The sequence below is a fragment of the Aedes aegypti genome, chromosome 2 (genome assembly GCF_002204515.2).
Source record: "Aedes aegypti strain LVP_AGWG chromosome 2, AaegL5.0 Primary Assembly, whole genome shotgun sequence".
NCBI lineage: Eukaryota > Metazoa > Arthropoda > Insecta > Diptera > Culicidae > Aedes > Aedes aegypti.
In genome coordinates, this window is record NC_035108.1 from 257,623,041 (window position 1) to 257,638,442 (window position 15,402).

The 15,402-nt window shown below is 35.9% G+C and overlaps 1 protein-coding gene across 1 annotated transcript in view; it reads right to left on the bottom strand.

Moving 5' to 3' along the window:
• The window catches only part of LOC5566449 (dynein assembly factor with WDR repeat domains 1), a 29,433-nt gene extending 15,230 nt beyond the window's left edge, over window positions 1–14,203 (bottom strand). The window contains exons 1-7 of the mRNA XM_001650767.2: window positions 14,018–14,203; window positions 13,882–13,954; window positions 13,609–13,812; window positions 5,925–6,047; window positions 5,547–5,864; window positions 4,955–5,480; window positions 4,292–4,420 (exon numbers count right to left, since the gene is read on the bottom strand). Of these exons, the coding sequence (XP_001650817.2) occupies window positions 4,985–5,480; window positions 5,547–5,864; window positions 5,925–6,047; window positions 13,609–13,812; window positions 13,882–13,954; window positions 14,018–14,057 (1,254 nt within the window). The 5' untranslated portion in view covers window positions 14,058–14,203 and the 3' untranslated portion in view covers window positions 4,292–4,420; window positions 4,955–4,984. The remainder of the gene's footprint in view (window positions 1–4,291; window positions 4,421–4,954; window positions 5,481–5,546; window positions 5,865–5,924; window positions 6,048–13,608; window positions 13,813–13,881; window positions 13,955–14,017) is intronic.
• Between the last annotated feature and the right edge of the window lie 1,199 nt (window positions 14,204–15,402).

Sequence of the window (15,402 nt, forward strand, 5' to 3'; positions counted from 1 at the left end):
TAGAAGTGTTTTTGAAACACTAAGTTAGAACTCGCCGTCTCTTTCCAAATTGGAAAGTTTTACCAGAATACAAAGCGTTCGTATGAATAGCTCGCTATTCAAAAGTTATATTTTTGTTATATAAAATGTGGATACCACCATGGGCTGATCATATTGTTTGAGTGTACGTAGAATACGATGCTCAATTTGATACATCTTAATAAATAATTCATTAAGATTATTATTCATTATTGTTAATTAATCTTTGAGCCGTTGAAATTAATCAAAATTAGTGTAATTCTATTATTCTCATTTACCCAGATATGAGGAAAGGGCAAAATCAACATTTATTAGTTATGTCGCAAGCCTTTTTTTTTAATTACAAAGGCTAACTTTTAATGAAAAAATATCATGCAAGTTCGATAATATGTGTGTTTTAACACGCAGTGGCTTGGGAGGACTCTGAAGAGAATTCGAAAAAGAGTTTCCAGAGAGGATTCTGAATCCTGAAAGAATTCTTAAGGGAACCCTGAAAGGATTTTTAACAAAATCTAGAGAAGATTCTGAAGACAACCTTGAGATGATTCTGGAGGACTCTGAAAATAATTCTGAAAGGATATTGAAGAGATTTCTGAGACCATTCTATTGAGAATCCAGAGAAGATTCCTAAGAGCATTCCGAAGTGATCTGAAGGAAATCCTGAGAGGATTGTAAAGTGAACACTTGGAGAACTCTGAAAAGTCTCAGGGGACGCTGAAGAGAATTCTAAGAGCATTCTGAAGAAAATCCTGAGAGGATTCTGAAAAGAATCGCGAGTTGATTTAAAGACAATCCTGAGAGGATTGTAGAGAGAACTGCTCAGAGGATTTTGAAGAGAATTCTAAGAGGATTCTTAAGATAATCCAGAGTAAATTTATAGGAGAGACCTGAGATAATTTTGTAGAGCGATTGTAGAGCGATTCTGAAGATAATCTTCAGAGGAACTGTAGACAATAGACAATAGAGATGATTTGAAGGCAGTTATGAGAGGATTGAAGAACCCTGGGAGGACGCTGAGAGGATTCTTATGAGAATTGGCTTGTTTAGGGGTATGCACTTTCTTACATATATGGATGCTACATTGAAAACTGAGCCAGAACATAAAATTTCAAAATGTTCCGTGCCCTGAATCTGTTTTTTGAAAGCGTTTGAAATTAGTTTGGAAATCACTTTTGAATCATTCCTCGACAAATTTTCCTACGGGACGAGCTGTCATTATGTGAATTGAATTGTCATTGAGTCTACAGGTTTGAATCCTTTTCAATCATTTATAAAATCAAAATTAAGACTATGGCGCAATAAAATTGCGTTATTCCTAGAAATATTTACTCTTCCCATCACAAAACTAACATTTTCAGCGCTAACCAACCTAATTCTGAAAGCATTCTATAAAGAATCCAAAGAGGATCCTGAAGCGATTCCCGACAGGATTTGAAGGCAATCCAGAGGGAACCCTTGGAGGACTTAAAAAATCTTTAGAAGGTTCTAAATAGAATCCAGAGAGGATACAAAGATAACCTTGCATGGATTTTTAAGACAATTCAATTGTACAACAATTGTAGGCAATCCTGAATCCTAGTTGCACGTAAAAAAATGAGGGTTTAAATACCGTTCAATAAAGGCCGTAAGAACTTAAGGAAGGATTCCGTTCCAAAAAATAATTCCTCCCAAGGATTTTTCTGACGTCGCATTCGACTTTCTCAAAAATAAAATTGTGTGGTAGAAGTTGTACAAAACAAAACGTAAGTATCGCTCCATGGTGTAAGAAGTAGCATCAAAGATATTACCAAGATGAGAGAATTTTCAATAAATTAGTCAGATGAAGCTAAGTATCTAGGGCTCAAGCCTAGAGCCTGTCAAAAATCACATTGAGGACATTCAAGCTGAGAGTAACAAACGTATGAAATATCTTTATGCTTTTATTAACAGCAAATCGAAATTTGACGTTAATAAGTTAATAATTTGACGATTTTTGACTGCCTAGTTAATTTGGTTGGAAGGTTTTTTCTACCGTACGATTAAAAAGGTACCTGACTCCAGGACAAAAGGTACCCGGAGTACCTGGACAAAAAAATCAACATCCCTAGAAACATTAAACTCATTCAGAACAGAATCAAGTTAACATGATGGGTCAAAGATCATTGAAAGAAAATCGATTCACAGGTCATTGAGAAGCACTTGAACAGTAGTTCCCACTTTTTTCGTATCACGGTATTTTAAGACTTAATGATAACGTTTAGATTTGGTAGTAAATAGTCAATCGAAAAACATACATCATATTCCACCTTATTTATTATAACTATTATATAAGTATTTATGATGTCAAGAACCTATGACTATAACATTTTCAATACCAGCTTGCCCCACTGTACCTTATACTGAATTAATACACTTTCATGTATTTGAAACATGTTGAAAATTGACCAAGAACAGGAGGTGTATTGTAAACTACATTACAACTCATATATCCGGATTGTCGATCGGTGTCATAATTTTTGTAAATGCATTTGGAAGTGCAAATGTTCCCCTGCATATAATCGTTAAAATTGAAGGTTAAAGATATAACTAAAAGAGAACAAAAACGCCTCTAAAAGATTTATTAGGAGAGACTTTGGGCGGTATGAATAAAATGTAGTAAAGTTGAGTTTACTACATTCTCGGTAGTAAATGCTATATGTGGAACACGAGTGGAACATGATTGTGTCATTATACTTCACTACACCTTTCGAACATTTAGTTAACTCTTTCTTACTCGATATTCCGTATCTCGATATCGAGTTAGAGAACCATACTGCCCAGTAGGCACTGAGTAAATGGAATACCAAGTGTGTATTTCATTGCAGTATGGGAGGAAACTAAAATTTCGAAAAATACCAGGAACTCAAAAGTGCTTATTTGAGGCTGATTTTTTGTACAACTCATATCATATACTAGGTGAATAGTCAGATAATAATTCTGATAGAAATTTCATTGCTATTACATTACGAGGCACATTAGTAATCTCAATGTGACTGTTATGCGGTTATAATTACCAATGTGACAAAACAACTTGGTATTTTTTTTTCGAATTTTCTAGAACAATCTCACAGATTTCATTTAGTTGATCGAAAGTATTTATCATTAGATGACTCTCCATGGTATTAACACCATTTTGTCAAAAATGTCGAATGTGACTGTTATGCAGTTATGGGCAGCACAGTAAAAGTTGGTTTTCATGGCTAACTTGATGGTCCCTTGGATCGCAGTTGTGTTTGTGTTCTGTAACTCGATACCTCCCTAACTCGATGGCTCCTTCAATATCGATTTATGGAGAGTTGACTGTACTACAAACAACGCGTTGGTATGAATAAAAGTAGCATTTATTACATAGCTACTGGTAGTTAGCTTCAGAGGTTGCTACTCATGCTTTGAGATTGTTGAACTGAATGGAATAATTGAAATGAGAGTAAAAATCATGGAAATTAATGTAGGCTTTGATATTTCGAAAGAGAATAGCCAGCCATGATATATGGCACACATTTTTGTAATCGGGAAATTTGCATTCTCATGAAGTTAATTCGTTACGAAAACGTGAAAATTCGGATGCTATAATTTTGAGATATCCGTAAAAAATCTGAGATTTCAATTAGAGTTTTGAGATTCCGGTAAGATTACCATAGGAATTTTGAATTTAGGCAATTTAGGTATTTTTAAAGTAATACTGAACTTTTTGTGAGAATTGTGACATCCAAGATTTCCTTTGGTATTTCAGATTTCTTTTAGGAAATTCTGGGATTCCCATAAATACTAGATTTGTTATATATAATAGTTTTGGGACTATGTAAGGCTTTCTGGGATTCTTGTGGCAATATTAAAAATCCGCAATTTGATTCGATTACTGATCTTTTGAAATTATGTTGGTATCTTTAAGAAGGTACTTCTGAGATTTTCAGATTTTAAATCAGAATCTCAGGACTGAAATCCCAAAAAATCTAATAATATCATAATTTTATATTGCTGTAATCTCAAGATCTTTTTATAGGATACAGATTTTTAGCTAAAATTCCAAAATTCTCAGAAAAATCTTTGTTATCATCATCATAAAATTCATATGCACATAACTTTTCGTCAGGAATGTTTCTCGGCTGATCCTAAAATAGATTTGAAGAAAACGACGATGGGAATCCTAACTGCCTTGTTCTTAACGCTATGCATAAAATAATGTCTACGATTAAGTGACAATGTAACAACTCTAGCTCTGAATGTCTTACTCTAACAGACGGATTGCACTTACATTCAGCAGGATAGACGAACATTCCAAAAGCGATCCGTGATGTGCTTATAACTTTCTAAGTAAAAATTTTGTCCAATGTTCAGCCTGTCTGGGAGTATAAATGGCATTATACTTCTTTGGTTTCTCTTTCTGGATTGTATTTATCAGTTTTCGATAAGTCAGTTGACAGACCAGTTACATGGAAAAGAAGTTTAAGAAACAGAAAATAATACTTGTACAATTTCGCCTTCGTCAAAGATAGTGCTGATAAGCGGTGCTTTTAACCTTTATGAGCTGCTGTGTATGAAGGCGTGAATGAGATGAAGGCATGCTTTCGGATTTTTGAAGTAATATTTTCGTGTTTTACCAACTATGTCTTGATTTTATGTGATACTATTCAGTGTAAATTGACTACAGTGTTATGTTAAATGAACTCTGAGAAATATAAACAATTTTGGATCTACGTGATATTTACCCTGTTAGTTTCTAAAAGGTGGTGAAGATTTGGCTATTGATGGCAATGAGATAAAATGAGATTAAAAACGAGAACAATGAGACGATGAGTTATGTACAGGTAAATACACAAGGAATGTCCTTTTGATGAATGTAAATTAATTTGCCATCCTCTTGGCGTTATATTTTGAGATGCTTGAAGTTAGAAATAACATTCATACAGTTACATACTTTAAAGGCCTGCCCCGAGAACCAGTCGTATCATCTCCAAATCTTACAAGTGTTGTCTTTCGAGGCAGTGATGATGGCATCTCCACAGTAATTGAACGAACAGGAAAACACTTCTCCATCGTGTCCTGCTAAAGTTTGGGTGCATATGCCGGTAACCGAATTCCAGATCCGGGCCGTTTTATCAGCTGATGCCGTGAGTAACAACCCTCCCGGAGGACTGAATGCAACCTTGGACACTTCATCGGTATGCCCAGCCATGATGGTGACCAGTTCAAAATTTCCGGTCACATCCCACACTTTAGCTGTGCAGTCAGCACTTCCAGTAGCTAGTCTAGATCCAGTGCAGTTGAAAGCAACATCCAAGACTTCGTCCTTATGATTTGCTACTGCTTGACAACTCTCAAGGTTTCGAACGTCCCATATTTTGGCAGTTTTATCGAGAGAACTGGTGGCGATTAGAGAGCATTGAAAGTTCCATATGGCATTACTTAACTCCGCTTCGTGGGCTCTGACCACGATAGCATGTCTGAAAAAACGAAAAATACTCAACTGTTACAACATAAATCCACGTGTTTCACTTCTATAGGCTTACTCTTTCATCCGCAGATCCCAGATGATCGCTGTTTCGTCAAACGATGCCGTCAACAACAGGTTTCCGTCCTTATTGAACCGAGCCGAAATCACTTCAGCTTTGTGATCACCCAGCATTTGAATCTCCTGGCCGGTTTCTGCGTGGAATACACGGGCCGTTTTGTCCATGCTACAGGTGACCACTTGTTCGCCTAGGTTGGGATTGAACTCTGCTGCCACAATTTCCGCCGTGTGACCCCACAACGTGTTCAAACAGTTTCCCGAAGTAGGGTGCCATATTTTGGCCGTTTTATCAAAAGATCCGGTGAGAATGCGATCACTATATAAAATGGAACATTGATAAGATTTCGAGAGTTGAAAACGATCAAAACAATCTTACCATTTAGGGTAGTTATAGGCGACTGAAAAAACAACATTTTCATGTCCTTTGAGTACATTTTCTTCATCTCCACTTTCCACGTTCCATATCCGACAAGTTCGATCGTACGACCCAGTTATGCATCTACAAGGAATGGAAATATTCGGTTATGCAACAAATCACGAACTAATGATATTGACATGTGGTACTAACTACTGTCTCTTACTGTCCTCCATAGTACACAATTATGATATGATGCAGATTAGCTTCACTAATGACCGTAGAATCAATAGTCAAACTATCGCAGCTTACTGCTAGGCTATACCGAAATTTTGCAAAATCGCAAACGTACATGGCTGACAACATTTTATTATGGAAGTTTTACCCTTTTTACGATTGTGTTTACCCGATTCTCTGAAAAGCCCATTTTTAAGACAAGTTGGTGGCAAAATTGCATAATATCGTTGTATATACAGGAAAAGTAAGATTTCAATGCAAATTTCCATTCATTAATTTACTCTAAATCTAAATATATAACACTGAATCAACAATTTCACGTCACAATGGTGGCACAGACAAACAAACTTAACAGTTAGAACAATTATCAATTCAAATCATAGGGTAATATTGATTATTTTTTTGATATTTTTTCAAAATTTCATTTTAAAATGCATACACGCTAAGCTTCATCCGCTTAAAAATGAGTGCCGAGTGCACAAAATCGGCCTCTCTCCATGCAGCACAGATTCTGGGCTGTACACAGTTTTGTGCAAACGGTGGTAAACAAACCGAATGAGTGAAAGGCGCACAGAGGAGGAACGCTTGGAATGCGGAATTCGCTTCCATTTTTGTTTTGCTTCTGAAAACATGAAAAAAAAAACATTCAAATTTTAAAGTTTTCAGAGATTTTTTCATTTGAATAGCCGAAGCGGAAACAAATGGGGAAATAAACTTCGTAGGCCGCAATTATCGCTCGGAAGTTCTCACAATCTAACTTGTCGCCTTTCTTGTTAATGGGGCAAATTACCTCTTCCTTTTACTCCTGAGCTGATGAATGGCATCCTTGACCTCCCTCAAAGTGGAGGCTGGTTGGTTTCTATAGTTCGCAGTACTGACGAAAATATTTGCTCCATTATCTCGACCTTCATTGCCTGCGCTCTCAGCGCCATTCAGCTGTTTGTCGAAGTGCTGCTTCCATCTTTCGATTAGCTCATGTTCGTCCTTCACGATACTACCATCCTTATCTCTGCACATGTCGGTTCGCCGCAAAGCCAGACAACCAGATTGTACGTATAACAAAATCACCTTTTTTCGTTATGCGATGCTTATACCGTCGAACGGTTCTACTTTTGATTCCGGGGGCTACTTTGGACACTCACTTTTTGTATTTATTTGCAGCGTAAATATTAATCCGATCAGTTTTGTGTCTTCATCACTTTTATTAACCAATGTATGCTCTACCACTAAGAATGCTTTTTTTGGAACAACATCAACAATAACAGGATAAGTAAGAAAACATTTCAAAAAATTCCGAATAAATATCCACAAGGTATAAAACATTGGCTATGCAAACATTGTATGAATTTTTCCCATGTCGTGGAAAGTTATTGGGAGCATCATATAACTATCAAATCGTCATGTTTCATAAAAAAACTTGTGATTTGTTTTGCTTAACAATTGTTGTTTTATTAAAATAATTGATCGAAGGTCTTATTTTTACGACTTTTGTTTTATTATAATGTTTTGGTTTGTATATTTTACAACATAAAAAATTAGAATAGATATTCGGAAACGTGAATAGACATAGAACAAACATATTTCAATACGTCCCAATGACAAGTTCATAACATAATCTCTAAAAAAATATTTTTCGTCGTATTTCAAATTAATTTGCAGCACAAAACAATTGCATTCTTCAATTGTTAAAATAAACTACATTCATGCCAGCTCTAAACTGCTCAGAAGCTAAAAGCAGTGTTGATAAACTCACACTCAAAATCTCAATCAATACGCTCTCCCGTGAGAGCAAACTCATTAGAGATCTGCTTCGCAAATCTCACGCTTGAGATTTTGATGAAAAATCAACTCAATCAACTCAAAACGTAAAAAATGATTCAGTCGCAAAACCCGGCAAAAACTCGTGAAACCCGAATGTTGTTGTTTATTCTATTCTATTCTATTCTAAGTACTTGCACAGCCAATATTGAAAAGCATCCTGGAAATACTGAAATTTCTTCCAGTACTTTCTTGTCAGCATTAATATTTGCAGCATATCAATGATTTGATACAAATATTAAAATGGCCAGGCCCACTGTGCAGACTTGGGGTTTGAAGGTAATTCAAATATTTCCGACGATCAGATTATTCACGAATGAATAACATGGTAGACAGGAAATTTTGAAATATTGTGAGGGAAGAAACGGGGACAACCGTACCAACCGTTCCATTTAGGGAGATAGGCAAAATCGTTGGGAGTGGCGTTGCTAAGATAGTTAATGCGCACCCCATTGTTGTTTGTCCTTTTCCTAGGATGGGACACAGGTATTTCTCCCGTATGTCCTGGCTCTGAAGCCTGGGCTTAAGCGCCCTTACTCGCTCTCTGAAACGAAAACAAAAGTTACTCTGATCCCCATCCCGTAAAACATCAATTTATGTATGTAAATTGATAGTGAATAACAACGAACACACGCGAAAGCGCCACAAATCTTTAAAGTGGCATTTTGGACTACGTTCCCCTATTTGTTTTGATATGTAAACTTGAAATAATAACAATAATAATCAGAACAATCTCACTCAGTTGATCGAAGGCCACGGTGGAGGTGTCATCGCCATGAAAGCTTCCATCTACTGCGCTTCCATCCCCTTTCGCTCATGCCAGAAAACGCTCACGATCGATCACACGTCAGGTGCACATTTATTCCACTTTTGCCGATTCACATTTTTTGCACTAATGTAGCTTTTTAACTACCGATTTTTATTTCATCAAATTTGATTACGCAAAGAATTGTTTCAAAGCACAAGCTGAATTCCAAAAAAAATCAAAACGCGGAACCGAGGTAAACGTGACAGAAAATTCAAAACGCAGCCGCCCGCGCGCACGGCTTGCTGCGATCCTCCATGTCATAAATAATAGTATGTATTATTATGAAAGTAACTTTTTGAATAAATGTCGATTGATTTTGATGTTGTTTGATTTTGATTACACTGTGCGACAAAATAAAAATTTTGGATGGATCAGGGACGCGTCTATATGGGTCTTGAATTGCAAGACAAGTGTAGAAATAGGCCCTTTTCAAATGATTTGCAGCAACTTTGGATTATTTTTTGACCATGTTTGAAAATTTTGCATTTTTGTGAAACCCGAATGTTGTTGTTTACGTTAGAAAGGATTAACATAATTTTACCATACTAACAAGAAATTATTGCCGTGTGTGAGTAAACTGTGGAAATACGAGACAATGAGTTAAAAAGGTGAGCCAACTCATCCATGATTTTTTGACTGCTGAGTTGCATGATTTACAACTCACGCATGAAAAATCTCAAGCGTGAGTTGTGAGAAATTGAGTTTTTCACAACACTGGCTAAAAGCATATTACAAAAGCAAACTTTTACTTATGGACATTCTTTACTTCATAGATTGCGTTTTTAATGAAAACTAATGCTTAGTTACAGGTATTAATGTGATCCTTCTGCATATCGTTCATATAACAGTAAGAATAAATAGAAAAAGACAGTTTTAACTCATCAATCACCGCAGTACCTAGTAGTTACATCATTCGTTTATGTCAACTTAAAAATCAAGTATTCGTAACTGATAGTTCCATTTAAGAGGAAATTGGAAGTTTAAGTCTCATACTAGAAACTAAAAATAGAGAATAGCATGTTTCGCTGAAATTTGTTATATATGTGTCATTGTTTCGAGCTTTGCTTTGCGATCATTCTAAATTATGTTTATCATTGAAAAAAACGTTCAATAACATCACAATGGACGATAATCTATAGAATTAGTTTGAAATTCATAAAGAAAAATCATTTCATTATCAAATTGTGAAAAAGTCCAAAGTAGCCTCTTTTTTATCTTGAGGGACACGCTTGTTTCGTTATTCAAGCATGTTTGTTATTCCTTGATGGATTTGCCTCATATTTTGCATATTTGTTGCGTACATATACAACTTAAATATACGCAAGAATTATCAATATATATCCATAATTCTAAGAGTTACAAATCCTCAAAGTTGAAGAATGTGGAAACAATGTCAAAAGAAGCCCCGTTTGACGGTATGTGCAAATATTCCGTATGAGATGTTGTAAAAAGGCCGTACAAAGTACGTACAAAAGTGGAGGCGATATACGTGTATATTTTATATGATCAAATATTGCATACAATGCGAGTGTATAGCTTTTATTGCGAATCAATATGTAATCTTATGCGACTAAATTTATGATAAAGCATTCGATATTTCTCGAAAACTTATGAAAACTACTTACTCTCACCACTCCTTTGTATGGAGAAACAAAGTTACTAAGGCTGGGTATCGACATCCCCCCTTGCGGAATAATCGAGCGGCCCATTTTTCCGCGCGGCAAAATGACAGCCCCATTGGATTAGCACGGCAGGCGTTATGAAACGTTACGGACAACTGGATACAGCTCAAGTAATTTGAACAGCTGAAGTATTCCCTGGCCAGTACTTGTCCTATCCTTTTGCACGGTACTTACGAAGTGGATACTACCCATAAACCACGAATCAAAACAAAACACTGCTTGAGTCGATTTTACACCGGTACAAAAACGTCGTAAGTAATTGAATGAAACAGCTTATCATTTTGTCATAAATTTTTCGTGGGAAATAATAGAAGCTACATAGTTTTGCAAAGACTTGCAAAGAAAAACGTGTTGTTTTCGTCATTTTTCCAATATATGAACTATGCACCTAAAAAGAAAAGTAATCGCCTATCTCGATGCGCGTGAAATTTCTTGCAAGAAATGGGTCAAGAAAAGTATGTTTCTTTGATAGCAGTACGCAGCTGAAAAGCAATGTCATTTCAAATGAAACTCACTGAACAAATTTCCTTGGCCATCGAATTCGTCAAACACAACTCAATTGAGTTCTGGAAGCCTCGATAAATATTTTCATTGTGTCCTGAGTATTACAGTCATCTCTCCCTTACTCGATATTGAAGAGACCATCGAGTTAGGGAGGTATCGAGTTACAGAACACACAACCAGTGCAACTGTGATCCAAGGGACCATCGAGTTAGCCATGAAAACCAACTTTTACTATGGTTCTCTAACTCGATATCGAGATATGGAATATCGAGTAAGGGAGAGTTAACTGTAATCCAATACAATCTTAGAAACTATTCAAACGGTATCCTGGACATGAATCTCACAGTAAATTCGATATAGTTGTTACAGTATTAGGGCGCTTGAAACCTCCTTCCATTTGGCTGTCTTGGTAGTGTCATTCTCAAAACACACCCAAGTCGTTCCCATAGGGGACGTTAGCCACAAGGAAGGACGTTTCAAGTAATACTGTTTCATATGGTATGCCCTCTTCAACATCTAATCCAATTTCTCTCGCCGTTCCCTTACGGTACCTATCCATCTAGTATTCATTGCTTTCTTCTCCATGCTTCCTCTTACTTCGAGCAAAATAGACCGATATGCCGATAAACAAATTCAAAAATATATAATTATCACGGTCGATACCTTTGTATGTTGTTATCAACTCTAACTCTCGCTCTAAGCAATACTCTAACATAATCATAACCAAGAATAGGATTCTAATACAATCATAGGCAGAATTATTACATGATCTTTAACAAGAATACACAGAAATACAAACAATATTCTCATGTGTTCTGGGCACAGGAAATCTTGAACAGGATTTTCGTATGATTATCGCAGAATTCTTTAAAAATTATGATTGGCATATACTTATAAAGTGCTACACAGAATTTTCAAATATCTGAAATCTCACAAAATCCTAATCATGATTCTCAAAGAATTTTGTAGAAACATTTTTCATGAGTTAAAAAATACACTGTCCAAAATTCATTTTCTCTTACCGTAATTTTGGAATAAGAATCATTATATGTGAGGAAAACTGTATTTATAAAAAATTTAATATCGAAAAAAATGTATCTGAAAATTATGAAGACCTCTGTTTTTTATGAATCAGAATTGTATTGAAAGGAACATACGATTATTTGGTTTAAAATATTGGACGAACAGTCCTAGGAAAAAAAAAATCCAAAAATAAAGCAACAGAGCAATTCTCGCTGAAACCAGGCCGCCATCGGCACCCATCGTTAGAATTCCAATTTTATGTCACTGATCACTTTTTGAATTTTGTTAGAAAAATCGTTTTTTCACCATTAGTGCTCGTCTTGAATTCTGAGATCACCATCAGAAAGCTGAGATAAAACTGAGTAAGATAGGCTACAAAAAATAGGTGAGCAATGGTATTTACCCTATGAAATGAACGATTTTCTAAATCATGTTCTAAGATTTTGACATATATGGCGAGTGCAATCAACACAGACATCATTTTTTGTACAACAAACAAACAAGTTTTCAATTTCACAGCACCCTGAGGAAAGGTCGCTTTTCATACACAATACGAGCGAGATGATGCTGGAGATGGCTGAATGCACGACCGCTCTTGAGTTAAGGCACATATAATCTTTTCGAGACCCATGAAACGCCATTTTATGTCCAAATAGTGAAAGCTTAGGCCGGCGTTCGTGCTAAGACATTCATTGGACCATATTTTTTAAACAGAAAAAGTCGATGGAAATCAATTTATTTGCAGCAAAAAGAGCTCATTTTGCTTGGGAAAATAAAGGCAGCCTCCTAATTAATTATGCTTTAATGAAATAGTCCAAATAAATAGCAAAGGATCATATTAATTTTTATTTACGTTTTTATACGTTAATCAAAGAGATTGAATATTTTCAAAAGTGATTAAATTTCCACATACACCCGATACTGTTTTTGCACGGATTTTTTTTACACGGCCGTGCAAAAAAAGTTTCCATACATTTTTTCCGCCAAAACCTTATTTTTGCATGAAACGTCGAGAAATGGTGTTACTTTTTTGAAACACGGTTTTTGAAATTTTGAACTGAAAACTTTGTTTGCACGGTACGCATTCCCCGTGCGAAAACAGAATCGGGTGTACCAATGTAAAAGATGGTGCACCCTGTATAAGGAGTTGAGGTCTTCCTAGGAATCGAAATTCACTGCAAAATCAGATGACGAATGCATTTTATGTATCACAGTTTTACTTCTGTTTTACATCAAACAACTCAATCTGCTTTTGTATTTTTTTAGTGTACACTGTTCGGACGATACCAATAGTTCGGGAAGAAGAAACTTAAATGAGTTCCACCATGTTGTAGCAAGCCAGATAATATTCTTCTTCTTCTTGGCGTTACGCCCCAACTGGAACAGAGCCTGTTTCTCACTGCTCTGGACCCCCTAATCCGTACAGTATATTAAGGTATAACTATTGCATGATTTTACTGCACTTCTATTGTATAAGTGTAGCTATGTATTAGGTACCTATTCCACAAAATTCCCATTTCAATGTCAATGCTTGCGAGATGTTAACACCTTGCCGTGTGGTGCTATCGATGCTGAAACAAAAGCAGCGATAGCTTTTCGATAAAACGCTGTGTAATCGATATCCGATACTCACTTTTTGCCAGACTTATCGAAGGCCACGTTCGTCAGTGGAAGAATGTGCGTTTGGAGCGTTTTGAAAAGGTAGAACTTGGTTTTGACTGGTTCTTTCAGCTTTTTCTGTAGTTTTTCCAAAATTTCCGTTACTTGGGGGAAAACTTCTTGCGTTATCAGCGGTTCCGTTAGGGCGATTTTCTTCGTAAGCGTAGGTAGATCACAGCTATTATATGTAATGAAGGAATCTTGGTTTATCATTAGGGTAAAGGTGGTTGATAGTTTAACATTGTACCTTGGAGTTAAATCGAAGAGGTCAATCATTTTTGTTTCTTCAACATTCCTTTTCCGATAATTAAGTGCAATACCTGTTTTTGAGAAAAAAGATTTTTACAGCATTACTTAATCACTTTTATTTAATTAACCCTTACCTGGTGGGTAATATCTCAAGTATATTTTTATGAGCTTCATATCAGCGACTTTTTCAGAAGCTTTGAGAATCTCAGAAGAATTTAATAAATTTGGCAAAAATGTCTACACAGTGACTGGTCTTGTTGAAGGCCTCACAAGGAATGTGAAGAAATTTTCCCTCCTTTGTTGAATCGATAGCAATGGTAATGAATTTCGATAGACTGATCCTGAACTATGTAAGTCTGTGTTCATGGATATGGTTGCTGTGGAAATGCACGTTGTTTGTTTGGGAAATGAAGACGCCACACCTGTTGAAAGGAATGTGTGTCAGAAGTAGGAATTCTTGCAAACAAATATCAACAGGTGATCTGCTGATAATGTGCTACAAATACAAATCGTTTTAGTATACACTGCCCATACAAAATAACAACAAAGCAAAAAAAACTGTAACAGGGATCATTCAAAATAAACTAACCTTTGTGCAGACATGGAATTAAAGATGGGTCAAATTCAAACTGTGCAGATACTCATTTTTTGTTGTTAGTATCATTTTAAATATTCCATTCATTTCTTATAGCTAGGGTTTTTGTGCTAGAAAACACTAACATCTTAATTCCCTCCCCTTGGTTATGCGACCTTGCCGCGATGGGAGGGCATAATCCATTAGCCCATATGATGGAAACCAAAGGCGTAACCTGTAGTGGTGGTATCACATTTTGGCATTTTTTGCTTGAAGCCGCGTCATAATTCATATGGCATAGACGCAATAATATCTCGGATGTGATCCAACGGACATTCTGCGTCATTGATAATCAAATAATTAATCTATTCGAAGTGGACATTAATACTATTGATGACGTTCAGTTTGCCTTTTGCTAACCAGAATGATCCGTAGCCACTCTTACTATTAGCTAGCTAGATACATCGTTATCATATACGACGTAGGGAATACTTAGGAACTCTTAGGAAAATGACTAGTAGATTCACTGAGTAGAAATAAGTGGCGACAATCTTATTTTAATATGGTTTTTACATTGCCATAATAAGAAATACCTCTTTTGTAACAGCGGTATAAATAATCTAATTCCAGCTTCATTTTCGCAAAATTTACAAGTAGAAAGTAGGCGTTGTGAAGCATTGCATTTGCCACCGAAAAGTGAATCTTGTAGGAGACTGTAATAGAAGCCTAAGGTAACTTTACTCTTCAATATTCACTATAAAAATGACTATGGAAAGTAAGACGCTGAGATCGATCATTAGGGTACACTTGCAAGTTTCGAAAAATTGTTGAACAGACAAGGAAAGCGACTTTTTTCTTTAAGTATATATGAACGTAATGGCCAATAAATACTTTTAACAACAAAAAATGAAATTAACTAGAACTACTACTAAACAGCCTAATTTT